Here is a 27931-nt window from a genome sequence, read left to right as displayed (position 1 = left end):
TGCGAATTGCGAGAGTGAGGCGGCCGCCCCTGGACCAGGAGAGCTATTTTGACAATGAGCAGGCGGCGCCAAAAATGGTCCCCCTCCTCTACCACTCCCCCATTCCTTCCTCCCATTCCCCCCCCCCTTACCTTGGCGGGTGATAGTTTTGCAGCGTCCCTGGCTCCCGAGGACAGACGTCTGCTTCTTCCAAAGAGTTTCGCATTACGTAACTAGGACGCCACACTGGAGGAGTATTATTTCTAGCACTGGAAGCTGTAGAAAAGATATCCTCAGGTATTGGGTCAGTCGCAGGATTTTGGAAGGGCCTCTCTGCTAGAAGCATCACCGTCTGCTTCATCGGACGGTTATTAAAATATCTAAGAAACAAAAACTGTTACTTTTTGTAATATGTCATATGCATTCGAGTGTGCAAATCCCTACATTCGTTTCGAGAAACCTGAAGTTCGTGGCTTTCTAGATAGACTGAGTACGTGGTTCATATCATATTTACATGACAGCAAGCAAAGAGTAATGTTAAATAGCTCATGCAATTATCATGATTAATCTTCTTCTGAACGAGGACAAATTACTACTGGTGTTCCACAGGATTTAATATTGGGACCACTCTTATTCTTGCTGTATACAAATAACCCTCCCATTTGCACTGAAAATGCAGAAACAATGCTCTTTGGTGACAGGGCAAGCATCATAATCAATCGGAATACTGATGCAACGATGAAAAACACTATAAACGAAATATTTAGACAAATTATTAACTAGTTCTCGATTAATAAATCGTCAATTAGCTTACGAAAAATATTATTCATCTAGTTCTGCGCAAAGCAGAATGTACCATCATCAGTAATAGTGGAATGGAAAATGTATAAAAGAAAATGTTGAAACTTTCTGTGTGTTCATACCTGTATTGATTAGGTCTTGAAGTGGAAATCATTTTATACATCGTCTCAAACGTTCAGAAGCGTTTAATCTGCTTTTGATTGCAGGTTTTGGTGATGAAAGCATCAGAGAGTTGGCATACTTTGTATACTTTCATGCATTAATGGAGTGCAAATCAGTTTCCTGTTGCAGTTCTACACGTAGACACAAAGCGCTGTAAGGATAATATCTGGCATCCAGCCTAGAACCTCGCGTAAACAACCTGTTTAATAAACGCAAGCATACCAGCAACTGACAACAGCCTCACAATTTTACTCTTTTATGTGATCTGTTGAGAAGAATCAGTCACAATTTGAAAATAATAGTAACATTCGCAAATGAAGGGCCAGGAACGAAAAGAACCTCCCCTATCCACAATTGAACCATACTGTTGCGCCCTGTATATCATTTTCAAGGCATAACGACTTTGGCACCGTGGTAAGACGTTGGACTTGTACTCGAGGGCACAATAGTTCAACTCCCCTACCACCCATCCAAAGCAAGGTTTTCCATGATTGCTTAAGGGGGCTGCCGGGATGGTTCCTAAGGAACAGCAAGTGGAATTCCTTCCACATCCTTCCCTGCGTGGACGTTAAACCCTAATTTCCTTTTCTTCCTTCATTTTCAGTACATTCGTCACTAAGTTCCCCACTCCAGTCTGTTCGCTGTTCCACTTGTTTATTTTTCCTGTCTCTCCTGGCCATCACAAACATGCATCGCCCCAATACTCGCTGAGGCACTCCCGGTAAGATAACACAGTCAGTACACACTGGTTGTAAACTTCCCTTTCCAAACAAACTGCAGTACTTTCGTGCAGGCCACCGCCGTTCTTGGGGATGCCGGGACTTCTTGTTAATTTTAATTTTTTTCTGCTTAAAATTTTCATTTCCAAAGCTCCTCCACCAGATCTTGTGGCCTATGTGCCAAGCAGAGAGGTGGTGGGGGGGGGGGGGGGAGGAGAATGACGAGCTGGCTGTAGGGTGCGACCAAAGCGTCAGACGAAGCATGATATCTTCACTTACCAGTCTCTCTCTCTCTCTCTCTCTCTCTCTCTCTTGAAGGTTCCCGAATTCCGACAACGAACGACATCTGCCATGATCATGTTAACTATCAGGTGGTCCGACCTACAACCCCAGGGCGCACCCATCTGTACTCCATACACTTAAACAGATTTTGACCATTGATTTTTAGACTTTCTGTATTATTTACAAGTACTCCTGGATGCCCACCTTTCCTGGTAATCATTCCAGTCACAACTCTGAACCTGTACATATTTTGAAAATACTAGTTAATTTACCAAAAGCATTTTACGTCACTTACATTCTGGTAATTTCTACTGCAATCCATACACTCATTACGCTCAACTTCTCTAAATAAAATAAAGCTCTTCAACTTTCATACAATTTTTGTAGATGTCTTCATAAATCTTTCTTTTAGTCTTATTACAACTGATATTCAAGCCTGTTTTTCACCTTGCTGATTAAGCTCTTCCACTCCTGTTCAGGTTTACATGCACCAGATCAGTGCTTCCCAATCTTTGGGATAATTACTCCCTGAGGAGTAAAATTAAATTTTCTGAGGGCTAAAAACAAAAGGTTCAATTGTTTTTTAATCACGACACTAAATTGTTTTTAGAAGATCGTTACAATTACCACTACTTCGTAAGACTGTAATACTGATTACAATTACCAGAAATTACATTTTTTATTTCAAATTCTAGCAATAATGCGAGATACAATGCGGTTGGAGTTACAGTTTGTGAAAATAATGTGTGGGCACATATTCATATTGTTGACATATGCTTAAATATCTCTTGAAAATGCCTTCTCCAGTCCATAGGTAGCTCCCGCAGTGGATCAGGATTAATGACAGCACGATACAACAATAACTACGTAATGCTACTACACTGCTGTAGGTCCTTTAAGCCTTTATTTTAATGGTGGGAGTGGTCAGATACAAAGCATAGGCAGCCTGCAGTCTTCCAATTTTTGCCAGTTCAGAAAGGAGTCCAGCAATTAAATGATTTGCAAAAAGTAAATATAGTGCACATAACTTGGTTGATTTTATATGGGGGTGTCGCTAGGTCTCTGGGTGGTACAAAGGACATCTATCCTCAATGTGGATGATTAGCTTCCTTTTAAGAGGAGGAATTATAGGTAGCACTCGCGATACACTGAGAATTGCTTCATCATTCCATAATAAAACGCTTGTTAGAAATAACCAGTGCCAATTGTCTCAACTACCCTTTAGTTCGCTCTTTAATAAAAAAAACTTACAAAAAATAAAAATTATTAATCATTCTTCATCTTAAAAGTGTTCAGAGAATTTTTTTTCATTCTAAAGTTGAGTTAGGCGGTAATGTTAGTGATGGTGGGAGTAAAGGGGGGGGGGGGGGGGTTGGAAGGGCTCATAGCCACCATCTGACTGCACTGAGAGGTAATGGTCTCAATGTGGTTAGGAACCACTGCACTGGATGCACACAGTAGAAGGTAATCGTCGAATCTAAAGTAGTCCCATTAACACAAACGCCTTCTGTTGTTCCGATATAAAGTTTTGAAAACTTCCCCTAGCTCTGCTGAGATTAGTTTCGGTAGTGTGGAATCTCCTGGTCCCAGACTTCTTTCTGTTCTGGATTTCCCGCTGTTTCCTCGACGAAGGTGGCAAAAGAGGGTAAGATTTCCACATTCTTGTCGAGAAGATTGACAAAGGAATCTGTGGTGTGAGGTATTACGTACCATACAAGATCACTAAAATGCAACATAGGTCCATGTCAATATTTTCTTTTAATCTGCAGCCGAAAAATAATTTTATTGTCTGTTCTAACACGCTTAGGACCAATAATTATATGTTGTAATCAATAAATAACTTACAACTCGTTATCGGTTGCACATGCTGTAACTATTACTCTACTGTACTTCATTATTAAAGACAGAATTCTAAATTAACTGAAACATATGCAACTGCCAGAACACCTTGTACTTCGCCAATGGTGTACTTTAGTGACGTCGGCACGGGAGTTCAGATTCAGTAGATATTACCACAGAGAACTTGTGGGATCCGATTAATGCAACCGTTGAAAACACGGTTGGTACACTCTTTTTCATTATAGGCTCACATTTTTTCTTCAATCAGTCTGGACACGTTAAGCTTATACTTCACGGATATTACAGAATTCGTCACTGTGTATTTATGGCCGTGATAGAAGTTCAGGCAGTCATTGAGGTTTCTGAAGAGTTGTCATCGGCAACGTGGGTGTTCAGATTGTTCCCATCTACTCTTCCATAATTTTCTGGCTAAAGTTGCAATTGACTGTAGCTGAAAAATTTTGTCTCTTGGATGGTCATTGAATCTATTTTCAATTTTGTGTTTGAGGAATTGCTTCCCAGACAAAAATATGAAGGCATAATGTGCGAATGTGTAAATACTAGCCAGTAAAAATGATGACTTGGTAAACATCTAGCGCCCTGTGAGTAGATTTTTATTTATTTATAACTTTCTAACTTACATTTCCCCTGTTGGCGGTGGACTCTCTTCAACATTTTGTTTGTAAATGAAAGGAACACAGAATAAATTTTATTGTGATTAAAAAAGTGAAAACAACATCACATGGTGAAGGTATTGTGTGTTTGTTTCGCTTCATCACCATGACAGTAATGGTGGGGACTTCTGGTACGATAAAGAATTTGGGTGAGGAAGGTATTGGACATAATGTTACATGGAAAGGGTTGTGGGGTGTAGCTGGGATGTAGGAATTAGGACAGAGAAGGGTTTCACTTAGCATAGGAAGAGGCTGGGCTCGAATCTTCAGTTGGAATGAAATAGGTTGGGGTAAGTTAGATTTGACAGCATGAGTTAACTAATGGTCTGGAACACGCATGTTAAAATTTTGCAGGGAAAGGGCGGGGTTTGTTTGAATGTAAAAGGATGGTGCCTTGTGCTGATATCTGTGTGGCAGCAGGTCAAGGGCCTCAGGGCTGTGGATGCAGCGAAGTGTTGGGGGTCCAGTTTATGGAACACGCTGGACGGGAGGTGGAGTTTGAGGGGGTGTAGCAGATGTATTATCTGGTATGGGGTGTGGCTGTGAGTATGTAGTCAGATACCGAAAGAGTGACGTAATGTATGTCGTTGAAACATTTAAAGGTATCGGAGAATTTAAGAGGAGCACAGGACTGTGCTGCATTTGCTCAGGAGAGGCTGGAATTCATGAAGAATGTAGGGATGACGCTCGTGGACAAGTTCGTCATTTTTGCAATTTTCGTCAATTGTGGGTTTCCTGCAAATTTCCACTTACTAATTATCCAAAGCGACATCGGCAACAGAGGAAAACTTAGTTTTCGATTACGTGTTTGTGTTCTAATCGGCAGGTGTGATTGAGGGCAATTAGGAGAGGAAAGCATTTTTGAAGAAGAGAAATTTGTTAAGATCGAGGATAAATTTAAGTGCCAGGACGTCGTTCCTGAAAGTATTTGTATGGCGTATAGCCATGTATGGAATTGAAACGTGGACGATAAATAGTTTGGACAAGAAGAGAATATAAGCTAACGAAATGTGGTGCTACAGAAGAATGCTGAAGATTAGATGGGTAGATCACATAACTAATGAGGAGGTATTGAATAGAATTGGGGAGGAGTTTGTGGCACAACTTGACTAGAAGAAGGGATCGGTTGGTAGGGCATCACCAATTTAGTACTGGAGGGCAGCGTGGAGGGTAAAAATCATAGAGGGAGACCAAGAGATGAATACACTAAACAGATTCAGAAGGATGTAGGTTGCAATAGGTACTGGGACATGAATAAGCTTGCAGAGGATAGAGTAGCATGGAGAGCTGTATCAAACGAGTCTCTGGACTGAAGAACACCACAACAACAACAGATAGGGGCGAAAATAGAATACATTTTGCAGTAATTATTGCCTGGGGTTTTCCAGGATGGATGAAGAGGCAGTACTGGTTATACACTACTGGCCATTAAAATTGCTACACCAAGAAGACATGCAGATGAAAAACGGGTGTTCATTGGAAACATATATATACTAGAACTGACATGTGATTATATTTTCACGCAACTTGGGTGCATAGATCCTGAGAAATCAGTACCCAGAACAACCACCACTGACCGTAATAACGGCCTTGATACGCCTGGGCGTTGAGTCAGACAGAGCTTGGATGGTGTGTACAGGTACAGCTGACCATACAGCTTCAACACGATACCACAGTTCATCAAGAGTAGTGACTGGCGTATTGTGACGAGCCAGCTGCTCGGCCACCATTGACCAGACGTTTTGAATTGGTGAGAGATCTGGAGAATGTGCTGGCCAAGGCAGCAGTCGAACATTTTCTGTGTCCAGAAAGGCCCGTACAGGACCTGCAACATGCGGTCGTGCATTATCGTGCTGAAATGTAGGGTTTCGCAAGGATCGAATGAAGGGTAGAGCCACGGGTCGTAACACATCTGAAATGTAACGTCCACTGTTCAAAGTGCCGTCAATGCGAACAAGAGGTGACCGAGACGTGTAACCAATGGCACCCCATATCATCACGCCGGGTGATACGCCAGAATGGCGATGACGAATACATGTTTCCAACGTGCGTTCACCGCGATGTCGACAAACACGGATGCGACAAACACGGATGCGACCATCATGATGCTGTAAACAGAACTTTGATTCATCCGAAAAAATGACGTTTTGCGATTCGTGCGCCCAGGTTCGTCGTTGAGTACACCATCGCAGTCGCTCCTGTCTGTGATGCAGCGTCAAGGGTAACCGCAGCCACGGTCTCCGAGCTGATAGTCCGTGCTGCTGCAAACGTCGTCGAACTGTTCGTGCAGATGGTTGTTGTCTTGCCAAATGTTCCCATCTGTTGACTCAGGGATCGAGACGTGACTGCACTATCCGTTAGAGCCATGCGGATAAGATGACTCTCATCTCGACTGCTAGTGATACGAGGCCATTGGTATCCAGCACGGCGTTCCGTATTACCCTCCTGAACCCACCGATTCCGTATTCTGCTAACAGTCATTGGATCTCGACCAACGCGAGCAGCAATGTCGCGATACGATAAACCGCATTGGCGATAGGCTACAATCCGACCTTTATCAAAGTCGGAAACGTGATGGTATGCATTTCTCCTCCTTACGCGAGGCATCACAACAACGTTTCACCAGGCAACACCGGTCAACTGCTGTTTGTGTATGAGAAATCGGTTGGAAACTTTCCTAATGTCAGCACGTTGTAGGTGTCGCCACCGGCGCCAACCTTGTGCGAATGCGCTGAAGAGCTAATCATTTGCATGTTACAGCATCTTCTTCCTGTCGGTTAAATTTCGCGTATGTAGCACGTCATCTTCGTGGTGTGGCAGTTTTAATGGCGAGTAGGGTATTATGAAACGATGTTGCTCAGGTGAAATTGGAAGTTGACATGAATGGAGAGTGAGTGAACAGCGAGTGCTGCAGTGTCGTCAGGGTGGAAAATACAGAACGTGTGTGTCTAGCTGCTTTATCAGGGTGGACGTGGAGGCCGCCCACGTACGAGAACGTAAGCCCTGCGGCAGGCCTCGGCTATTCCTGTGAGTACGGCCCGTGTCCCACGTCAGTGAGCACCCACGGCCCGGTATTCTTGGACCTCTCGCGCGCTCTGCGAATCCACTGACGTAACACGGCGGGCGGGCTGCGTGGCGCGGCGCGTTTTGGTAACGGGCGACGAACACCTTGGGGCGTGCCAGCTGCAGCCGTGTCTATGCAGAGAGAACTGACGAAATTAATATGGCAGCTCCGTGGTGCAAACGTGCACTGCCTGGAAAAAATCCAAAGCACCCAGAAGCAGAAAAGAAAAGGAAACGTCAAGGGTTGAGAGGGTATTTCAGTGATCACAATATAGAGTCAGATTTACCAAGAACTTGGCATCTACATCTACATCTACATACTCCGCAAACCACCATACAGTGCGTGGCGGATGGTACCTCGTACCACAACTAACATCTTCTCCCCTGTTCCACACCCAAACAGAACGAGGGAAAAATGACTGCCTATATGCATCTGTAAGAGCCCTAATCTCTCTTATCTTTGTGGTCTTTCCACGAAATATAAGTTGGCGTCAGTAAAATTGTACTGTAGGCAGCCTCAAATGCTGGTTCTCTAAATTTCCTCAGTAGCGATTCACGAAAAGAACGCCTCCTTTCCTCTAGAGACTCCCACTCGAGTTCCTGAAGCATTTCCGTAACACTCTCATTATGATCAAACCTACCAGTAACAAATCTAGCAGCCCGCCTCTGAATTGCTTCTATGTCCTCCCTCAATCCGACCTGACAGGGATCCCAAACGCTCGAGCAGTACTCAAGAATAGGTCGTATTAGTGTTTTATAAGCGGTCTCCTTTACAGATGAACCACATCTACCCAAAATTCTACCAATGAACCGAAGACGACTATCCGCCTTCCCCACAACTGCCATTACATGCTTGTGCCACTTCATATCGCTCTGCAATCTTACGCCCAAATATTTAATCGACGTGACTGTGTCAAGCGCTACACTACTAATGGAGTATTCAAACATTACAGGATTATTTTCCCTATTCATCTGCATTAATTTACATTTATCTCTATTTGGAGTTAGCTGCCAAACTTTACACCAATCATAAATCCTGTCCAAGTCATCTTGTATCCTCCTACAGTCACTCACCGGCACTATCAGCCCACTTATCAGTATGAGGTTATACCCCCTGTGGCTCGGATGCATGCTCTGATTTGATTGGGAGGGGCGTCATAAAGTCTTTGTACCTCCTCCCAAGGCAAGCTAATCCTCAACTGTCGTAACTGTCCGTTAATATCCTGGGACAGAGTTGACACCTGGGCTGGTCCAAAATGTTCAAGTTTCGGTATGGCACACAGTTTTAAAAAATGGTTCTCTGAGCACTATGGGACTTAACATCTGAGGTCATCAGTCCCGTAGAACTTAGAACTACTTAAACCTAACTAACCTAAGGACCTCACACACATCCATGTGCGAGGCAGGATTCGAACCTGCGATCGTAACAGCAGCGCGGTTCCGGACTGAAGCGCCTAGAGCCGCTCGGCCACAACGGCCGGTTAGGCTTTCCGTGATTTCTCTAAATCGCTCGAGGCAAATGACGGGATGGTTTCTTTGAAAGGGCACGGCCATCTTCCTTCCCTCTCCTTGCCTAATCCGATGAGACCGATGACGTCGTAGTCTGGTCTCTTCTCCAAAAACAACCCAACCCACAAGTGGTCTGTGGGGGACAGATCTGTACATCTTGCTGGTCAGCCCTGAGTATCTCAGCATCACGGAGACAGTTCGTAGAGACACGTGCCACGTAAAGACGAGCGTTGTGCTGTTGAAGAATGGCACATTGCTAGTGTCGCACGAGAGGTGACCCGTGAGGGCGCTGCATATCCGTGACGTGCCATTATTTACCTCACTCACCACCAACTGTGGCCTGAAGTCATACCCCGTGGCTTCCCACACCACGATGCCAGCAGTAACTAAGATGTGCCTCTCCAAAACATGGGACCTCACCCAAAGTCGGCATACATGCCGACGACGATGTGATGATTTTTAAAGCAATTCTATCAAACAGAATAATAATATATTGTATCTGAATATCTTTCGGCCTCCTTTATTCCTCTCAACTGTACAAAACTATGTGTCCACTTTCTTAACATCGTTAAGCTGGAGGGCATAATACGTGTGCTCTTACCCACTCCGTCGTAGAGGATGACGGTAAATGGAAAAGGTTTGGAAATGAATTTCCCTCTCCCAACTTCAAAATTCGCCCCAACATATATTCTTTCTATCAGCACTGTCTACAACTCTAATTTCCAAATTCATTCTAACGTATATTATCCTTTTTCCCTCATTCTACCTGCCTTAACCCCCCCCCCCCCCCTCCCTCCGCCGACGAAATACGTCTTCTACAATTCATGTCTACATCAACATACATATTCCACAAAACACCATCTGCTGCATGGCGTAGGGTACACTGTGTAAACGGTAGTCATTCCCTTTCCTGTTCCACTGACAATTGGAGCGAGCAAATGAATAAGCTTCTGTACGAGTCTTGATTTCTCCTATCTTTGCCGTACTTACGCTGGACGTATGTTGGGCGTCGTCCAGGCATCTCCAGTTGAGTTCACGAAGCATCTCCGTGATACTCGGCGTTGATTGAACCTACCAGTAACAAATCCAATAGCATGCCTGTGAGCTGATAGTCCCATCTAAGGATATTTTCACAGGACTCGAGAAACTGTTTTTCATACAACATCAGCACAACCACTGTATTACAGTAGCATCAACATCTAAAAGTATTTTTATCTGCCATGTAAATCGCCTGTCAATAACGAAAATTCGTCAAATTTCATAAACACCGCTCATGGATTAGGCCTTAGACCTGTTCCAACTGCTGCCTACATGGCAGTAAAAGGAACGATCTATGATCGTGGTACATGTGATCAGAAAGCCGCCTCTCCCCACAGCCGTTGTTGTCAGTAGATGAATCTTGATAACGCCACTGCTACTTTGTTCACGCAGCTCCTCATTTGACATCTTGGATTTTTCTTCTACACATATTGTAACGTCCCCACCGCATTCCCTTTCCTGTATGTGAAGCGTAAGTTCTCTAAGGTTTTTGATACAATTTTCACTAAAAGACTGATTCACTGGGAAGGTTTGTGTGTATCATATATTACCACTACGCCAGACAAATCGACCATCGGTACACGTGCGAAGCTGGTGCAGGTCACTTATCTGTGTATAGCTTTTAAACTAAAATTATCACTACATTTGCTTTACGTAACGCAACCTTTGGAAACTACAAACAACTTGTGCTAAAAAGTTATTTTGATCGGCTGAGAACCCACCCTCTCCTGAGGAACTGAAATAACAATAGAATAAACGAAAGCCTATTACGTCACGTCCCTAGACCCACGTCCAGAGATCCCAAAGATCCAGCTCCATCTCAGTCAGTTTACCTCATATTTGTAAACAGTATCTCTTATAAATAGATCCTTCCAAACATACAGTCAAAAATTGTTGGACGAATCAGCTGCAGTTTCCGACCCCATAGTTTCTACATCACCGTACACAACTGTCCTACCCAATTATACTTACTAAAATAACTGAGCTTAACATCTAAATTGCATCCCTCCGTTCTCCGCACCTACAAATTCACGTGTCGACCTATCCTATGCCAATGTCATCTGGTTTTCCGTTCCACTTCCTCCAAATCCTCGAATACTATGCACGCTGCTCACTTTCCACACCCACCTATCTTTCCCCACACGAATCTTGTAGCAACTCTCTCTTCCCTCTCCCCCACTGAACACCTTAGAACCTCATCTACTTTCACGAAACTTGATACTAATAACCTAACACGACTGACTTCCAATTCTTGTATTCTACTGCGCCAATCTATACCCACTCCATAACATATCCCAATGAAACATTAATTACCAGTCACAACCCAGCTGTGAAATCCGTCTGTCTCCTCGCTTTTCCCTTACAACAGGTAAATTCGTTTTCACCCCACTTCCATACCAAAACACTATAATAAAACCGATATCGTCCACCCTTCCATACCAAACACAAACCCACCACTCACTTCATTGTCAAAATCAACAAGTCTTCCTCCTCTTCCTTATTTACTCCCTGGTTGTCATTAAACCATGTGCGAACAGCAGCAGTAACAACGCCGAATAATTAGTGGAATATATCTTAACCTGTCTAACCATCAATATAGCCGGATTTTTATCTTATAAAACTCAAAAAATAACCTAAATTTTAATTTATAAACTGCATGTAATTCAACAGCTTTTATATATTTTTAAGCTACTTTGATATTTTTTAAATCTCTGTAACTGTTCGATGAGCGCCCATGACTCCATTCATGACGGGGATGGAATCAACGCAAACAGAAAAAAAATTCCACTGAGAGCAAGTTCTTGGTGTCCACTTAGCTGCTACATGAATACCTTTCAACTGCAAACCTCCTAGGGGATAAGTATATCTACAGCTTATGTATCTTGTTTCATGTCATTCATGACATACCTAAGTTTGTCAAACATGATAGTAGAAGAAAAAGGCGAATTTATTAGCAATGACATTAATGCATTAAAGAGGATTGTTGCTTGTAATAGGAAGAACAGTAGCACAATAGTGTTGACATTAATATGTATATGATACCATTCCTTAGGTTAGTGATACACTCTAGTCTTCGGCAGAAAATGAAGCACACCTCCCTCAAGATCTTTGGATGCCTCAGTCATAGGTCCTTGGCAGAACACTCCTGCTTCAATAAGCACTTGTCGATGCCTAGTGTACCGGTACCATCGGCAAAATCTAAAGGCTCCAGATCAGCAACTCTACATCCTTGAGGAGGTTATACTGGCCTCTTAACCTACAGGGCCATCCGCAATGCTAGCCCCTGCGCTGATGCTGGTGATCTGTCACTTCCATTTGACAGCAGTTCCTCCTGACGTAAACATCAGTTACTGATGTTGCTCATGTTTGCTCACCGCAGCGTGCAAACGCCTTTTGTGAACTGCGGCCCCCCTCACCCCACATACAAACCCATTTCGTCTCTGCACAAAGCAAAACTTCGTATCCACATGGGAGGCAAAGATCCAAGTCTAGTGGTGGACTTGAACGGTACCCTAGGTGTCCAAGATACTCAGATTACTGTTCTGGCTTCTGGAATTCAAGAGATCAGACTTAATTTAAAAGTTAAACTCTGTGCCAGTGCCTCAGTTACTGAGGCGTCTAAGCAAGTAGACAGCCCAGTCGTGTCCTTTGTATCTGGTAACTGAACTAGTACACAACTTATCTTGCGTGCTGGAGTAGATGATGCATGTTCTGATCGAAATATTACCATCTGCTTCGTTTCCATGAGTGCAATGCAAGCCATCTGGTGCATGTATCCAGCAGAGAAGGTTGAAGGCCAATGGCGTCTCACTAAGCGGCACATAAAGCTCCACATCTTCCATGGACTCAACAACACATAAAAAGGACAGCAGCTGATTCGAGACGTCTGGCGTGCCTCTTTGGGAATGAACTACTAAATTTTGGGGATGCTGGTTGCTACGTATCTTCTTAAGACGGGAGTGCCCACTGCAAACTCATTATGACGGTGTAAATGAAAGGGAAACACTTGGTCACCGAGAAAGTTGAAATAAATATCCAGATTCACATTCACAGAAACCTCAGCCAGTGATCCAAAGTCGTGACGTGAGAAGCATTCCCAAAACACGACAGAACTGACAGAACAGAACTAAACTACTTCCTCCACACACTGTGAACTTGGAATGACGGTGCACATTGCGCCGTGGCTCATTTGAAAAGAGGCAAAATGGCGACTCTTCAGGCCACAGTGAACACCTTCACTCCAGAATGAGATTTTCACTCTGCAGCGGAGTGTGCGCTGATATGAAACTACCTGGCAGATGAAAACTGTGTGCCGGACCGAGACTCGAACTCGGGACCTTTGGCTTTCGCGGGCAACTGCCCTACCAACTGAGTTACCCAATCACAACTCACGCCCCGTCCTCACAGCTTTACTTCTGCCAGTACCTCGTCTCCTACCTTCCAAACTTTACAGAAGCTCTCCTGCGAACCTTGCAGAACTAGCACTCCCGAAAGAGGATATTGCGGAGACATGGCTTAGCCACAGCCTGGCGGATGTTTCCAGAATGAGATTTTCACTCTGCAGCGGAGTGTGCGCTGATATGAAACTACCTGGCAGATGAAAACTGTGTGCCGGACCGAGACTCGAACTCGGGACCTTTGGCTTTCGCGGGCAACTGCCCTACCAACTGAGTTACCCAATCACAACTCACGCCCCGTCCTCACAGCTTTACTTCTGCCAGTACCTCGTCTCCTACCTTCCAAACTTTACAGAAGCTCTCCTGCGAACCTTGCAGAACTAGCACTCCTGAAAGAGGATATTGCGGAGACATGGCTTAGCCACAGCCTGGCGGATGTTTCCAGAATGAGATTTTCACTCTGCAGCGGAGTGTGCGCTGATATGAAACTACCTGGCAGATGAAAACTGTGTGCCGGACCGAGACTCGAACTCGGGACCTTTGGCTTTCGCGGGCAATTGCCCTACCAACTGAGTTACCCAATCACAACTCACGCCCCGTCCTCACAGCTTTACTTCTGCCAGTACCTCGTCTCCTACCTTCCAAACTTTACAGAAGCTCTCGTGCGAACCCAGCAGAACTAGCACTCCTGAAAGAAAGGATACTACGGAGACATGGCTTACCCACAGCCTGGGGGATGTTTCCAGAATGAGATTTTCACTCTACAGTGGAGTGTGCGCTGATATGAAACTTCCCGGCAGATTAAAACTGTGTGCCGGGCTGAGACTCGAACTCGTGACCTTTGCCTTTCGCGGGCAAGTGCTCTACCAACTAAGCTATCCAAACACGACTCACGCCCCGCCCTGACAGCCATTCTGGAAAAATCCCCCAGGCTGTGGCTAAGCCACGTCTCCGCAATATCCTTTCTTTCAGGAGTGCTAGTTCTGCAAGGTTCGCGGGAAGGTTTCTGTAAAGTTTGGAAGGTTGGAGACGAGGTACTGGCAGAAGTAAAGCTGTGAGGACGGGGCGTGAGTCGTGCTTGGGTAGCTCAGTTGGTAGAGCACTTGCCCGCGAAAGGCAAAGGTCCCGAGTTCGAGTCTCGGCGCGGCACACAGTTTTCATCTGCCAGGAAGTTTCATATCAGCGCACACTCCGCTGCAGAGTGAAAATCTGAATCTGGAAATTGTATATTATTTCAAAAGTAACCCGCAATAACTGTTAATACACTTATCCCACTGTGAGAAAACATGGTCAGTGCCACCAAGCAAAAATTTCTTGGGTTGCCTATGGAACCTTGAGTGCACCCATGCGCGAACCTCTTCATCTGAAGCAAATTGAGGCTCAAGAATATCTTTCTTCAAGGCTCCAAAAATATGGAAATCACATGGGGAGAAATTGGAATTGTATAGAGAATGTGTAAGGCTTCCCTGCGCAATTGCTGCAGCACAGTCGAAACAACCGTGGCAACATATGGGCGGACGTCATCCTGCAACAGCCAATTCAAATACGCTGCAGAACTTTCGCTGGGAAACGCTTACACATCCTCCATACAATTCCGATCTCTCGCCATACGATTTTCATATATTTGCAGTCCTGAGAAAAAAACATCGTGGCCATGGATTTGCTCCGGACAAAGAGGTATATTCTTTGGTACAATCATGTTTCCGTCGTCAACCGAAAACATTTTTCTGTGAAGGTGTGTCTTAGACCGGGGATCCACAAACGACAGAGAGGCTTCGTCCCACCATAGCCCTCAGTGGTTCACAACCCCACAACAGGTCACAGCAGTCCACCCACCCCACCGCCGCCCCACACCGAACCCAGGGTTATTGTGCAGTTTGGCCCCCAGTGGACCCCCTGGGAACGTCTCGCACCACACGAATGTAACCACAAATGTTTGCGTGGTAGAGTAATTATGGTGTACGTTTACGTAGAGACTGTTTGTGCAGCAGTCGCCGACATGGTGTAACTGAGGCGGAATAAGGGGAACCAGCCCGCATTCGCCGAGGGAGATGGTAAACCGCCTTAAAAACCATCCACAGGCTGGCCGGCACACCGGACCTCGACACTAATCTACCGGGCGGATTCGTGCCGGGGACCGGCACGCCTTCCCCCTCGGGAAGCAGTGCGTTAGACCGCGCGGCTAGCCGCTTACTTTTTCTCCACTCTCTCGTTTTCGTTTGACTTCCCCTTATACAGGGTGAAAAGTATTTAAACCGACAAATTCTGGGAGGTTGTAGGCGACATCAAAACAAATATTTTTCCCTAATTAATTAAACCATCAAATACTTTTCCATTTTTTATGCCCAAGAGACAACACATTAACACAACCCAATTTCAATTACAGTAGATATTCAAAAATGCTCCATTGACACGTAAACAACGGTTACACCGTCGGATCATGTTCTGTCTGACACGGGCAAAAACCCCAGGAGTATCCTGAATTGTTCCTGCTGCTGCTACTATCCGGGCAACCAGATCCTCTTCTGATGCAACAGCGGTTGCGTAAACAAGGTTGCGCATCTCTCCCCACACACAAATGTCCACAGGGGACATCTGGGGATCGAGCAGGCCATGGTACAGGACTACCTCTACCAATCCACGATTCTGGGAACCGTCGGTCCAGGAATCGACGCACACGACGACTGAAATGTGCCGGCGCCCCGTCATGTTGGAACCACATGCGTTGTCTTCTAGGGAGCGGGACGTCTTCCAGCAATTCTCGCAATGCTCTGGCGAGAAAATTGTAATAGTGCCTGCCATTTAATGGCCTAGGTAGCAGATACGGCCCAATTAAACAGTCCCCAACAACACCGACCCACACATTAACAAAGAGCCGCACTTGATGGGCGCTAGTAACTGTGGCATGTGGGTTATCCTCACTCCAAACATGCCAATTCTGCATGTTGAAGACTCCATCACGCCCGAACGTTGCTTCATCGGTAAACAACACAGAGGATGGAAATGTAGGATGGATTTCACACTGTTCCATGTACCACTACGAAAACTGTGCTATGGGTGGATAATCAACTGGTTCCAGGTTGTGGACACGCTGTAAGTGAAATGGACGTAACAATTGCTCTCGCAGGACTGTTCTTACATTCGTCTGATTCGTCCCCATGTTACGTGCAATTGCACGAGTGCTGACTGAAGGATCCCGCTCCACATGCTGCAAGACAGCTTCCTCAAAATGCAGCGTTCTTACGGTGCGACGGCCTCCATGTCCAGGTAATCTGCTAAATGACCCGGTCTCACACAGACGCTCGTAGACAGCAGCAAAGGTCGTATGATGCGGTATACGGTGATTAGGATATTGTTGTTGATAAACCCGCTGTGCAGCTCGTCCGTTGTGGTGCGCTACGTAGTACGCACCAACCATATCGGTGTACTCACTCCAGGTGTATAGCTCCATTAGTAAACAAAGACAATGCACTACTACACTGGTGGACAGCAGTTGCCTACAACTGAAGAGCGTAATACGGCCTCTAACAACTGAAGAGCGTAATACGGCCTCCACCGGTTTAAATAATCCTCATAGGAAAAAATGACATTAGGGAAAAATATTTGTTTTCATGTACACTACAACCTGTCAAAGTTTGTCGGTTTAAATACTTTTCACCCTGTATTTTAGCCAGTGAGTTTAGAACAGTATTGCTGGACGCAGTAATCGTCGGAGAGGCCTGTAGAAGACCCTAATCCAGCAGTGGATGTTGATCAGTTAATGATGACGACAAATTCAGGCCGTGTGAGATAAAATACATCCAGAGGGGAGTCTCGTGTAGGACGACCACACGACGGGACAGCGCAGGCCAAAGGAGGAAGGCTGACAAGGAGACGACACGACCGTGGGGTCGGGGATTTCTCCGCAATTTCGTGTGGTGAAAGAGGACTCCTAATACCTCACGTGGTTAAAGTATTAGGACGCACTGCTCGGAAAATCCCGAGAAAAATGGATTCCAAGTTTCTTAGGTACCTTATGAGCATAAAATGTTAATCCACTACCGAGCCGCCGTCTGGGCTACATGGTTAGCGCTCGCACACTTACGGCAAAGGTCTCTGGTTCGATTCCTCTTCCGGCACTATATTTTTTCTTCTGTTGCTTGCAAAATTGCAGCGCATTGTTACAGGAGAATCGTGAAATTAATACCGGGGAAGATTGTATAAAAATTCATTCTATAATTCACCATCAATTATCGTCACCAATATTGGTTGGTTCAAATGGCTCTGAGCACTATGGGACTCAACTGCTGTGGTCATAAGTCCCCTAGAACTTAGAACTACTTAAACCTAACTAACCTAAGGACATCACACACATCCATGCCCGAGGCAGGATTCGAACCTGCGACCGTAGCGGTCGTGCGGTTCCAGACTGTAGCGCCTGTAACTGCTCGGCCACTCCGGCCGGCGTCATCAATATTCCGAGACATGATTCAATATGCCTGGTTTGCCTCAAAATTGTCAGAAACTCGAAACATTTTTGTAAATGTTAATGAGGCATGTTTTTGTACAGATTTATTGCAGACGCCCTGTGATTGTAAAAAATCCGCTTTTATATGTTGCGCAAGATGTCGCATAAATAATTGCTTTGTTTGTTTTTACGATAATTACTACTGTGGTTCTTGTTTATAATTCTTATATGTATAAAAATTGAATGTTTTCCAATAGACTTTCTTATTCTGATTAAAAAGGCAATGTTTCTCCTTGTATACTTTACAATGAAAAATGGAAAACCCATCGCTATGAATTGTGTTGTTGGACAAAAAGAAAATAAATTTTATTCAATAATGAAACTAATTTGTTAAAGATAATGTAGGTTTGGGAAACTTTCTGAATAATTGGTGGAATAACCAAAGAAAATGAAACAGAAGAAAAAAAAAGTGCAAGAGGAGGAAACCAACACGAGACCTCTGGCGTAAGAATCCGAGCCCTAAACACCTAGGCCAGACGGCGGCTCGGCAGTGTACTAACATTTTATACTCATAAGGCACCTAAAAAACTTTGGATCGATTTTTCCCGGGATTTTCCGGGTAGTGCGTCCTAATATTTTAACCACGTGAGGTGTTAGGGGTCCTCTTTCACCACACAAAATTGCGGACAAATCCCCGACCCCACGGTCGTGCCGTCTCCTTGTGAGCGACTTCTATACGCAGCCCGATGAATTCCGTTGACGGTGGTCGCCAGTGGGGCAGCTCTTGAATAGGAGGCCCGCCTGCTGAGTGCGTGAGTGCGTAAGCGCGTGAGCCCGCCGTCCCTGCAGGCTATTTCTGCCTTCCCGGCCAGGAATAGTCGGACTCGGCAGAGCGCAACGCACATTAGGAGTGGTCGCCGGCAGCTGGGGTGGAACGCGGCGTTCCTCTGCTCTGCTCTGCTCCAGAAATACCCCCAGCCCGCTCCGTAGCGGCCGGACGCCGATAGCGCGCTCCGGATCTCTCTGTTGTTCACTTCACCCTCCCCCCTTCCCCCCACACACAATACATACGGCTGAGGGACAGTGGTGAGGGCTGTTCTTGTAGTCTTCAGTCCTGAGACTGGTTTGATGCAGCTCTCCATGCTACTCTATCCTGTGCAAGCTTCTTCATCTCCAGTACGTACTGCAGCCTACATCCTTCTGAATCTGCTTAGTGTATTCATCTCTGGGTCTCCCTCTACGATTTTTACCCTCCACGCTACGCTAAATTTGTGATCCCTTGATGCCTTCAGAACATGTCCTACCAACCGATCCCTCCTTCTAGTCAAGTTCTGCCACAAACTCCTCTTCTCCCCAATTCTATTCAGTACCTCCTCATTAGTTATCTGATCTACCCATCTAATCTTCAGCATTCTTCTGTAGCGCCAGATTTCGAAAGCTTCTATTCTGTTCTTATCCAAACTATTTATCGTCCATGTTTCACTTCCATACATGGCTACATTCCACACAAATACTTCCAGAAACGACTTCCTGACACTAAAATCTATCCTCGACGTTAACAAATTTCTCTTCTTCAGAAACGCTTTCCTTGCCATTGCCAGTCTACATTTTATATCCTCTCTACTTCGATCATCATCAGTTATTTTGCTCCCCAAATAGCAAAACTCCTTTACTACTTTAAGTATCTCATTTCCTAATCTAATTCCCTCTGCATCACCCGACTTAATTCGACTACATTCCATTATCCTCGTTTTGCTTTTGTTGATGTTCATCTTATATCCCCCTTTCAAGACACTGTCCATTCCGTTCAACTGCTCTTCCAAGTCCTTTGCTGTCTCTGACAGAATTACAATGTCATCGGCGAACCTCAAAGATTTTCTTTTTTTTTTTTTTTTTGTTCTCCAGCGGTGAGGGCTAGGAGCAGTCCAACGGCATAACAAATGTTACATAATATTGTCCGGTTAAAAAGAACAAAAGAAACATAATCTGTACTTCTTGACCAACTGAATACGCTAGTATTAAATTTACTGTGGAAATGGAAAAAATAGAAATAATGCCTCTTTTTAGCATGTTTTCGTTCGTTGTAAGGCTGATAGCTCATTAGGAGATGCTGTTTATCAGAAACCGACATATCAGTCGAAGTAGCAGTATTTGCGAACCAGCATGCTAGAAATGTAATGGAAATAAAAAAATCATATGGTTCAAATGGCTCTAAGCACTATGGGACTTAACATCTGAGGTCATCAGTCCTCTAGACTTAAAACTACTTAAACTTAAGTAACACAAGGTCATCACTCACATCCATGTCCGAGGCAGCATTCGAACCTGCGACCGTAGCAGCACCGCGGTTCCGGACTGAAACGCCTAGAACCGATCGGCCACAGCGGCCGGCAATGCAAAAATATCCTACTTTCTAAAACATAATTGTAATATTTGTGGATTTCAAGCAGGCATTTGACTTTCATACGAGCTACACCCACTTTATTTAGGGAAACACTGTGACTGACTAGTAAAACTTTTTAATATGCACGATGGTTATAAACTGGAGAGCTTGTAAGGGTGTCGCAGGAAGAAACAGTCTGCAAAGTTGGAGGATAGGTTGCGCTGAGAAATAATTCTTGAGAAAAAAAATTCGAGGGTTTGGGCCGTTTCCGAGTTAGTTAGCTTTGAAGTTAGACAATCGGGCAGCGGTGCGCAAATTCAAGCGGTCCGCCAGATACAATTATAGTCTGTTGTTATAGAGTAGATGATAACGCAGGCTCGGTTTGAGGTCGATCCTTACCCTGTCCCACGTCCAGTTTTTGTATCGCTCTCTTCTTCGCCTTTAGGAAAGCAAACGAAGAACACGTATGGCAACACGTCTCTCTCGGGCTGCTTGACTTTGTAAGAAGTCGAAACGGGTAATGATACCATGTGAAGTACCCTGACTCCGACATCCGTAACGGCCTGATACGCTAACTTCAGCGTTGATTAATTCAGAAATGACGCAACGAATCGAATTATTTTTCCTAACTATTACACGAAGAATAATGTATTTGTTCTGCCCGAGCCGGTCTAAGTGGCCGAGCGGTTCTAGGCGCTACAGTCTCGAACCACGCGGCCACTAGGTTCGCAGGTTCGAATCCTGCCTCGGGCATGGAAGTGTGTGATGTCCTTAGGTTAGTTAGGTTTAAGTAATTCTATGTTCTAGGGAACTGATGACCTTAGAAGTTAAGTCCCATAGTGCTCAGAGCCATTTTTTGTTCTGCCCGACTCCGTCTAAACACTGCAAAAACAAAATTGCAATCATCTGCCGAAATGCCCTACTAAGAGTTGTCAGGCGCATTTTTCTGGTATTTCGGCAGATACTTGCAATTTCGTTTATATATATAAGGCTAACTTAGACAGAAAAATTATCAGAAACATTTTGAGTCCAATGAGAAAAATGAAACTCTGTAATCAAGAAGCAGTGATGAAATATATCAGAATACACTAAAATTCAAATAAACGCAATAAGGGAAAGAAGACTGATATTTTTCGCCGTTTGTACAGAATTAACCAGAACATAGTAACAGAAAAGACTTTCAGGTTATCTAGTACAAGAAATCAACATATTGCTGGTGCCACCAAGCACAATAAGACCTAGAAATGTACGTGACCGAAGTAAAGAAGTCACATCCTTCCTGAATGAGTCACATTTCCTTAAGATTCTTCCTGCGAATTTCAGTTTGGTATCTGCTTTTCCTGCTATGTATTTTATATGGTCATTCCAGCAACTTGTCATCAACAGTATAGTTTTACAGTAGTTGGTATCTTTACCTACGTTTGCGCAATATGTTACGTTTATTTACGTTCTGGGGCAACTGCCAACAACTAAAATGGTTGAAATGGCTCTAAGCACTATGGGACTTAACATCTTAGGTCATCAGTCCCCTTGACTTAGAACTAGTTAAACCTAACCTAAGGACATCACACACATCCATGCCCGAGCAGGATTCGAACCTGCGATTGTAGCAGCAGCGTGGTTCCGGACTGAAGCGCCTAGAACCGCTCGGTCACAGCGGCCGGGCTGCCAGAGACTGCACGGTTTATCAATCCTCAGAGGTTAACCTGCAAATCTGTAGTGTCTTCTGGCATTGCTGCCATGTTACAGACAACTGCATCATTTTCAGTCTTAAGGAGCTTTCTATGCTTTCTACTAGATCTTTTACATACATTGCCGGCCGGGGTGGCCGAGCGGTCCTAGGCGCCACAGTCTGGAACCGTGCGACCGCTACGGTCGCAGGTTCGAATCCTGCCTCGGGCATGGATGTGTGTGATGTCCTTAGGTCAGTTAGGTTTAAGTAGTTCTAAGTTCTAGGGGACTGATGACCTCAGAAGTTAAGTCCCATAGTGCTCAGAGCCATTTGAACTAATTTACATACATTATAAACAGTATCGTTCCTGTCACACTTCTTTGGGGTGTTCCAGAAATTATTTTTACATCTGTCGGATTTGTTCCGTTGAGAACGACGTGTTGAGTTCTGTCTGCAAGGAAGTCTTGAATCCACTCGCAGATTTGGTGCTATATTTGGTAAGCTGGTATTTTTGCCACTTAACGGCAGTGCGGGATAGTGTCAAACGCCTTCCTGGAATCAAAGAACACAGCATCAACCTGAGTTTGGGGAATCTGTGGTGATTTTTGATAGAGATTTTTGTTCTCCACAAACGCGGTAATACGTAAACTCAAGATATGTTCCATCATTCCACAACAGATTGACGTCAACGACATAGGTCTATAATTGTGTGCATCTGTCCTACAACCCTGATTGGAAACGGAAGTGAGATGCGCTTTTTTCCAGTCGCTAGGTTCTCTTCGTTGCTCCAGAGAACTACGATAAACTGCTGCTTGGAAGAGAGAGTTGTTTCGCATAATCTCTGTAGAATCTTACAGGTATCTCATCAATACGTGCCACTTCAATGTTCATACGATGACTGAAAGGAGGGACCGAGTTTCGAGCTTCGGCTGTGAAACAATTTCAGAACACCGAATTCAGTATTTCGGCCTTCTCTCCGTTATCTTCCGTTTTGTTATCTGTATGGTCACTGGGTGCATTAATAGAGGATTTAGAACCGCTTCTTGAATTTACGACCGGCCAATGCCTCTTTCGGTTTTTTCCTTAGTTTATGTAATATATAAGAAACTATCAGCCTCGATTGCGATAATGAAACCAACCTTTACCTAGGTTTCTACGAGGGCATGGTCTAGAAATAAAACTAAAATTTCTAGTTAATAAAAAATAAAAATAAAACAGCCTGAATAGGCGTAGTCACATTTTAAAAGCGCGGTACATTTCTTGACCATGCCCTAGTAGACATATTATAGAATCAGGTTTATCTTCCGAAGAAGAAGGCTCAATTACTTGGGCTGAAACGTAGGTAAAGGTTGATTTCATTACCGTAATCGAGGCTGATAGCTTCTTACATACCGGGTGATCAACAAGTCAGTATAAATTTGAAAACTTAATAAACCACGGAATAATGTAGACAGAGAGGTAAAAATTGACACACATGCTTGGAATGACATGGGGTTTTATTAGCACAAAAGAAAAAAAAAACAAAGACTCGTGAAAGATCTCTTGTGGGCGTCGTTTGGTGATGATCGTGTGCTCAGCCGCCACTTTCGTCATGCTTGGCCTCCCAGGTCCCCAGACCTCAGTCCGTGCGATTATTGGCTTTGGGGTTACCTGAAGTCACAAGTGTATCGTGATCGACCGACATCTCTAGCGATGCTGAAAGACAACATCCGACGCCAATGCCTCACCATAACTCCGGACATGCTTTACAGTGCTGTTCACAACATTATTCCTCGACCACAGCTATTGTTTAGGAATGATGGTGGACATATTGAGCATTTCTTGTAAAGAACATCATCTTTGCTTTGTCTTACTTTGTTATGCTAATTATTGCTATTCTGATTAGATGAAGCGCCATCTGTCGGACATTTTTTGAACGTTTGTAGTGTTTTGGTTCTAATAAAACCCCATGTCATTCCAAGCATGTGTGTCAATTTGTACCTCTCTATCTACATTATTCTGTGATTTATTCAGTTTACAAATTTATACTGACCTTTTGATCACCCGCTATTAGATTTTCACGATTGCTGACTGGGCAACAATGTTGAAAGTACTTAGTGTATATGACAATAGCGTTAACATCATCCAGTCTAGTCCAGGCAGTTGATTGCCATGACATTGAGTTAGGTATCACCCTTCATTCTATGGATATCCGACCAGTTCTCTTTGTGTTTTTCTACGTTTCTCAAGTGTGCGCCTTTGTCGGTGTGTTGCAGCTGTTGGTGCCGGATTGAACACCTGCAGACGAGCGAGACACAGCCGCAGCCATGCTGTTCCATAACAACCTCGACATGATAGGCAGGAACGAGCCCATCACAAGGAAGGCCAAGTTCTGGCAGTCCTACGTCCGCGCCCTCAAGGGTGAGTTTCATCTCTCTGGATTACAAGTAAAGTTCTTGTCAACATTCCTCATGCTCGAATAAAGCTGGTCAGAGCACTAACAATGGTGAAACACTGAACCGCATGGCAAAAATCCTTCATCTTACCCAGCAACATGTCTCCAGGGTCAAACCTCTACTCAAATTTTCAGCACTCAGATCACATCATTAACAGTCCAAAGCAATCAAAAACACAGGATTATTTAAGTACCTTCGTAGTTTCAGAAGACGGTTGCAGCAAAACTACAAGGCCTAAGGTAGATAGACACATGAAGTGGACCGAGAACCTCTCAAGGATTTTAACTCACATTATACACAGTCCAGTCATATTACTCTGGCCACACAGCGTCCTAAGGGACCTGGGTCCGATTCCCGGCTGAATCGAGGATTTTCTCCGCTCAGAGACTGGGTGTTGTGTTCATCATCATTTCATCCCCATCCGGCACGCAGGTCTCACAATGTGGCGTCGAATGTAATAAAAGACCTGCACCAAGGCGGCCGGACCTGCTCCGCAAGGGACCTCACGGCCAATGGCGCCAAACGCTCATTTCATTTTGACATACACAAAGTGGTTACGGTTACTACAAGTAACACCACAAGTTGGGAAACGGAACCAAATTTCTAGTAGTTTACTGTCGAGTTGAGATTTTCACAAATGTTTTATTCGTATCTTACAAAAACTAGCAGTACGGTAATAAACAGCCTTTTAAACACGCCGCTAACGGCAATCAAGTAATTTATAGCAATACAACAATTTAAAAAAATTTAAAGAACGTTAGTAAACAGGCTACTAATGTAAATACAGAACTTTGTTAATAAAGTACGGTGAGGTAGTGAAGCTACCAACACCGCCATTAAAAAAATTAAAGAGGTCTCAGGAAACACACGATTAATGGCAATAAAAGGAATTTACAAACTTGGAGGAATTTAAAAAATTTTTAAACAAAAGTGTCCTGGAATATCATTAGAACATAACAGATATGACGGACCCGTGTAAGGCGACCACAAATCACCTACTGAGGGATGCTCAGGCTAGACAGAATACTGACCAATTTAAATACGCCCGCAAACACAATTGCCACTCTCAGGCTGGTCACTGCACCGACTTTTAGCTAGCGAAAACTTGTTATAAGATGGCTTCACTTGCTGACAGAATTAGAGCTAACCTCGTGCAAGGAAACATTACACCACACAGTCCTGAATGGGCGACAACGTGATCAACCAACAAGAAGCATGAATTTACTCATAACCCATGACAGAATAGCGAAACAATTAAACTGCCTAAACTACACCTCCCATCGGACAGTAACGAGAGGAGGAGGAAAGATCACTGTCTTCAATTACACCGGTGCCAGGGACAGAAAATCCGGTCGCCGGAGGCCACAAGGCAGAAGAGACGCTGGTTACACAAAATTACTACTTAATGATTAAACCTTCCTCTAACTTAACTTGCAATTGTGCTCGAACAGGCAGTACACGACCTGCGATGGCAAGGATCCACACATCCGACCGCGCACGCGTCGCCAGCGTACCCAACACGCCACGGTCACGCGACAACACGCTCTGTCACCGGAGTTCACGTCTTCTCTGCAACGTTGACGGGTAGTGACCGCTCCTTCATGTTAGGTGTCTCCTTTTAAACTCCAGTGTTGAAACGGAGGATTTAAAGAAGCTTGTTAACGTCCCACCAAGGCGAAATGAAGAACAACTACTCGTGGGGGCGATTCTGCATACAACCAACCCGCGGGGAGCTCTTCCGTCAACTCCACCCGCTCGTTACACACAACCGACATACATCACGTGGCGACTCGGTACAAACGACCACGCCTGGTCCGCGCTGAAGAGCCACACTGCCCTCCCGTGTCCACCACACTCTCTGCGCTCAACGCCCCTACTTCCGCGCCACCACACGAGGTTACAACCGGTCAGAGATCTCACTTCCTCAATAGCAGTTTCCCGGAAGCAAAACGCAGATATCGATAGCAGAGGGAAAAGACAACGAAGCAGCCACTTAATGACAGACAACATATCAAACAAACATGTCAGGGGAAGAAAAGGAAAACCAATGCAATCTAAACACAAGGTGTAGCACGAGTCGATACACGGCTCTCATTTCAGTGTGAACACCGCCAACATTCAATAACCACTCACACACAGCAAGTGGCAGTACTGGCAGTAAATGGTACATAAAGGATGTCGGGGGGACGTCGAACACATTACAGTCGTTGTCGTAATACGGAAACGGAGCGACATATCTGAGGTCAAAAACGGCACGAACATTGGTTTTCGGGGCAAGTGTGGAACCATTTCCGAAATATCTGAGTTTTTAAGCTGTTCGCGTACTACCATGGTAAAACTGCATTGTGCATGGCACAATGACACTATTGAAAATGGCGACTGAGTCAACTCTGGTGCACCATGGGCAGGAGATGGCAGAGGTGAACAACGGCTGTGGAGATGTGGACAGTGGATAGACCTGCCACTGTTGAGCAGCTGACAGCCCAGATGTACCAAGGGGCCATCAGTAGTGTCTCCTCAAAGACCGTTTAGCGAACGTAGCTGCGTAAGGCCCTCCTTAGCAGACACCTGGTTCAAGCATATATGCTGACTGCTCTTGATCGACGTTGAAGGCTGGAATTTGCATGAAAGTACCGCAAATGGACGTCCACAGAGTCTTGACTGATGGCCTTTTCAGATTAATCACATTTAATGCCCCGTCTGAAAGCAAACAAGAAACCCGCCAGGTTAGCCGAGAGCTCTAATGCGCTGCTTCCTGTACTCGGGTAGGCGCGCCGTCCCCGGATCGAATCCGCCCGGCGGATTAACGACGTGGGCGGGTGTGCCGGTCAGGCTGCATGTGGTTTTTAGGCGGTTTTCCACATCCCACTGGGTGAATACTGGGCTGGTTCCCACGTCTCGCCTCTGTTACACGCCTTGCAGACATTTGAAACTCGTTCACACTATTTCGCGGTTTACACTAGATGCAGACAGTTGGGTTCACTAATTTTGTCCCGGGGAGGGGGCGCGGGTATGGAGCGGCGGCATTAAGGGCATCCGGCCACTGCTTCAAATTAACCGTGCCACATCCGATTCAATTATGCCTACCCTCTGCAAAGATGCAGGACAACGGCGCTAGCAAAAGCAAAAGCAGAAAGCCAACAAGAAGGGAGCATTACTGTCTGGGAAATTTTTTTGTTGCATTCCCTAGGTCATCTCATCATTCTCTACCGTACAATGGATCAACACAAGTACGCAACCATTCCTGGGTACCATGTTCATCCCTACATGCAAGTACTTGCACAGATGCGTTGGCCACTGTGTCTAGTGCGCCCGTCGATTGTATCCCGTCGCTCTTTTCAGTTCTGAGCTCACAGTGAGAACGTAAAGATGGCTACAAATTAGTGTCTGTTGCCAAGTATGAGGGCCTGGTGAAAGATTTCGCCTGAAGCTATGCAATCCACATAACATAACTGTCATGCGGTTCGTTCTACATGACAATTCTCAGCTGCACTCTGCAGGGGCAATGAAGATGCTCCTGCAGCGTTTTC

At 44.9% G+C, this 27931-nt stretch overlaps 1 protein-coding gene across 2 annotated transcripts in view; it reads left to right on the top strand.

Annotated features, from left to right (window-relative positions):
• LOC124550864 overlaps positions 1-27931 on the top strand; it is a 248114-nt gene that overhangs the window by 34621 nt on the left and 185562 nt on the right. For both annotated transcript variants that reach the window (XM_047125606.1, XM_047125607.1), the window contains exon 2: positions 24222-24366. In XM_047125606.1, the coding sequence (XP_046981562.1) occupies positions 24273-24366 (94 nt within the window). In that variant the 5' untranslated portion in view covers positions 24222-24272. The remainder of the gene's footprint in view (positions 1-24221; positions 24367-27931) is intronic.

Source organism: Schistocerca americana, chromosome 9 (assembly GCF_021461395.2).
Source record: "Schistocerca americana isolate TAMUIC-IGC-003095 chromosome 9, iqSchAmer2.1, whole genome shotgun sequence".
NCBI classification, from domain to species: domain Eukaryota; kingdom Metazoa; phylum Arthropoda; class Insecta; order Orthoptera; family Acrididae; genus Schistocerca; species Schistocerca americana.
The sequence above is the reverse complement of the archived record's forward strand: the minus strand, read 5'-3'. Positions and strand labels throughout refer to the sequence as shown.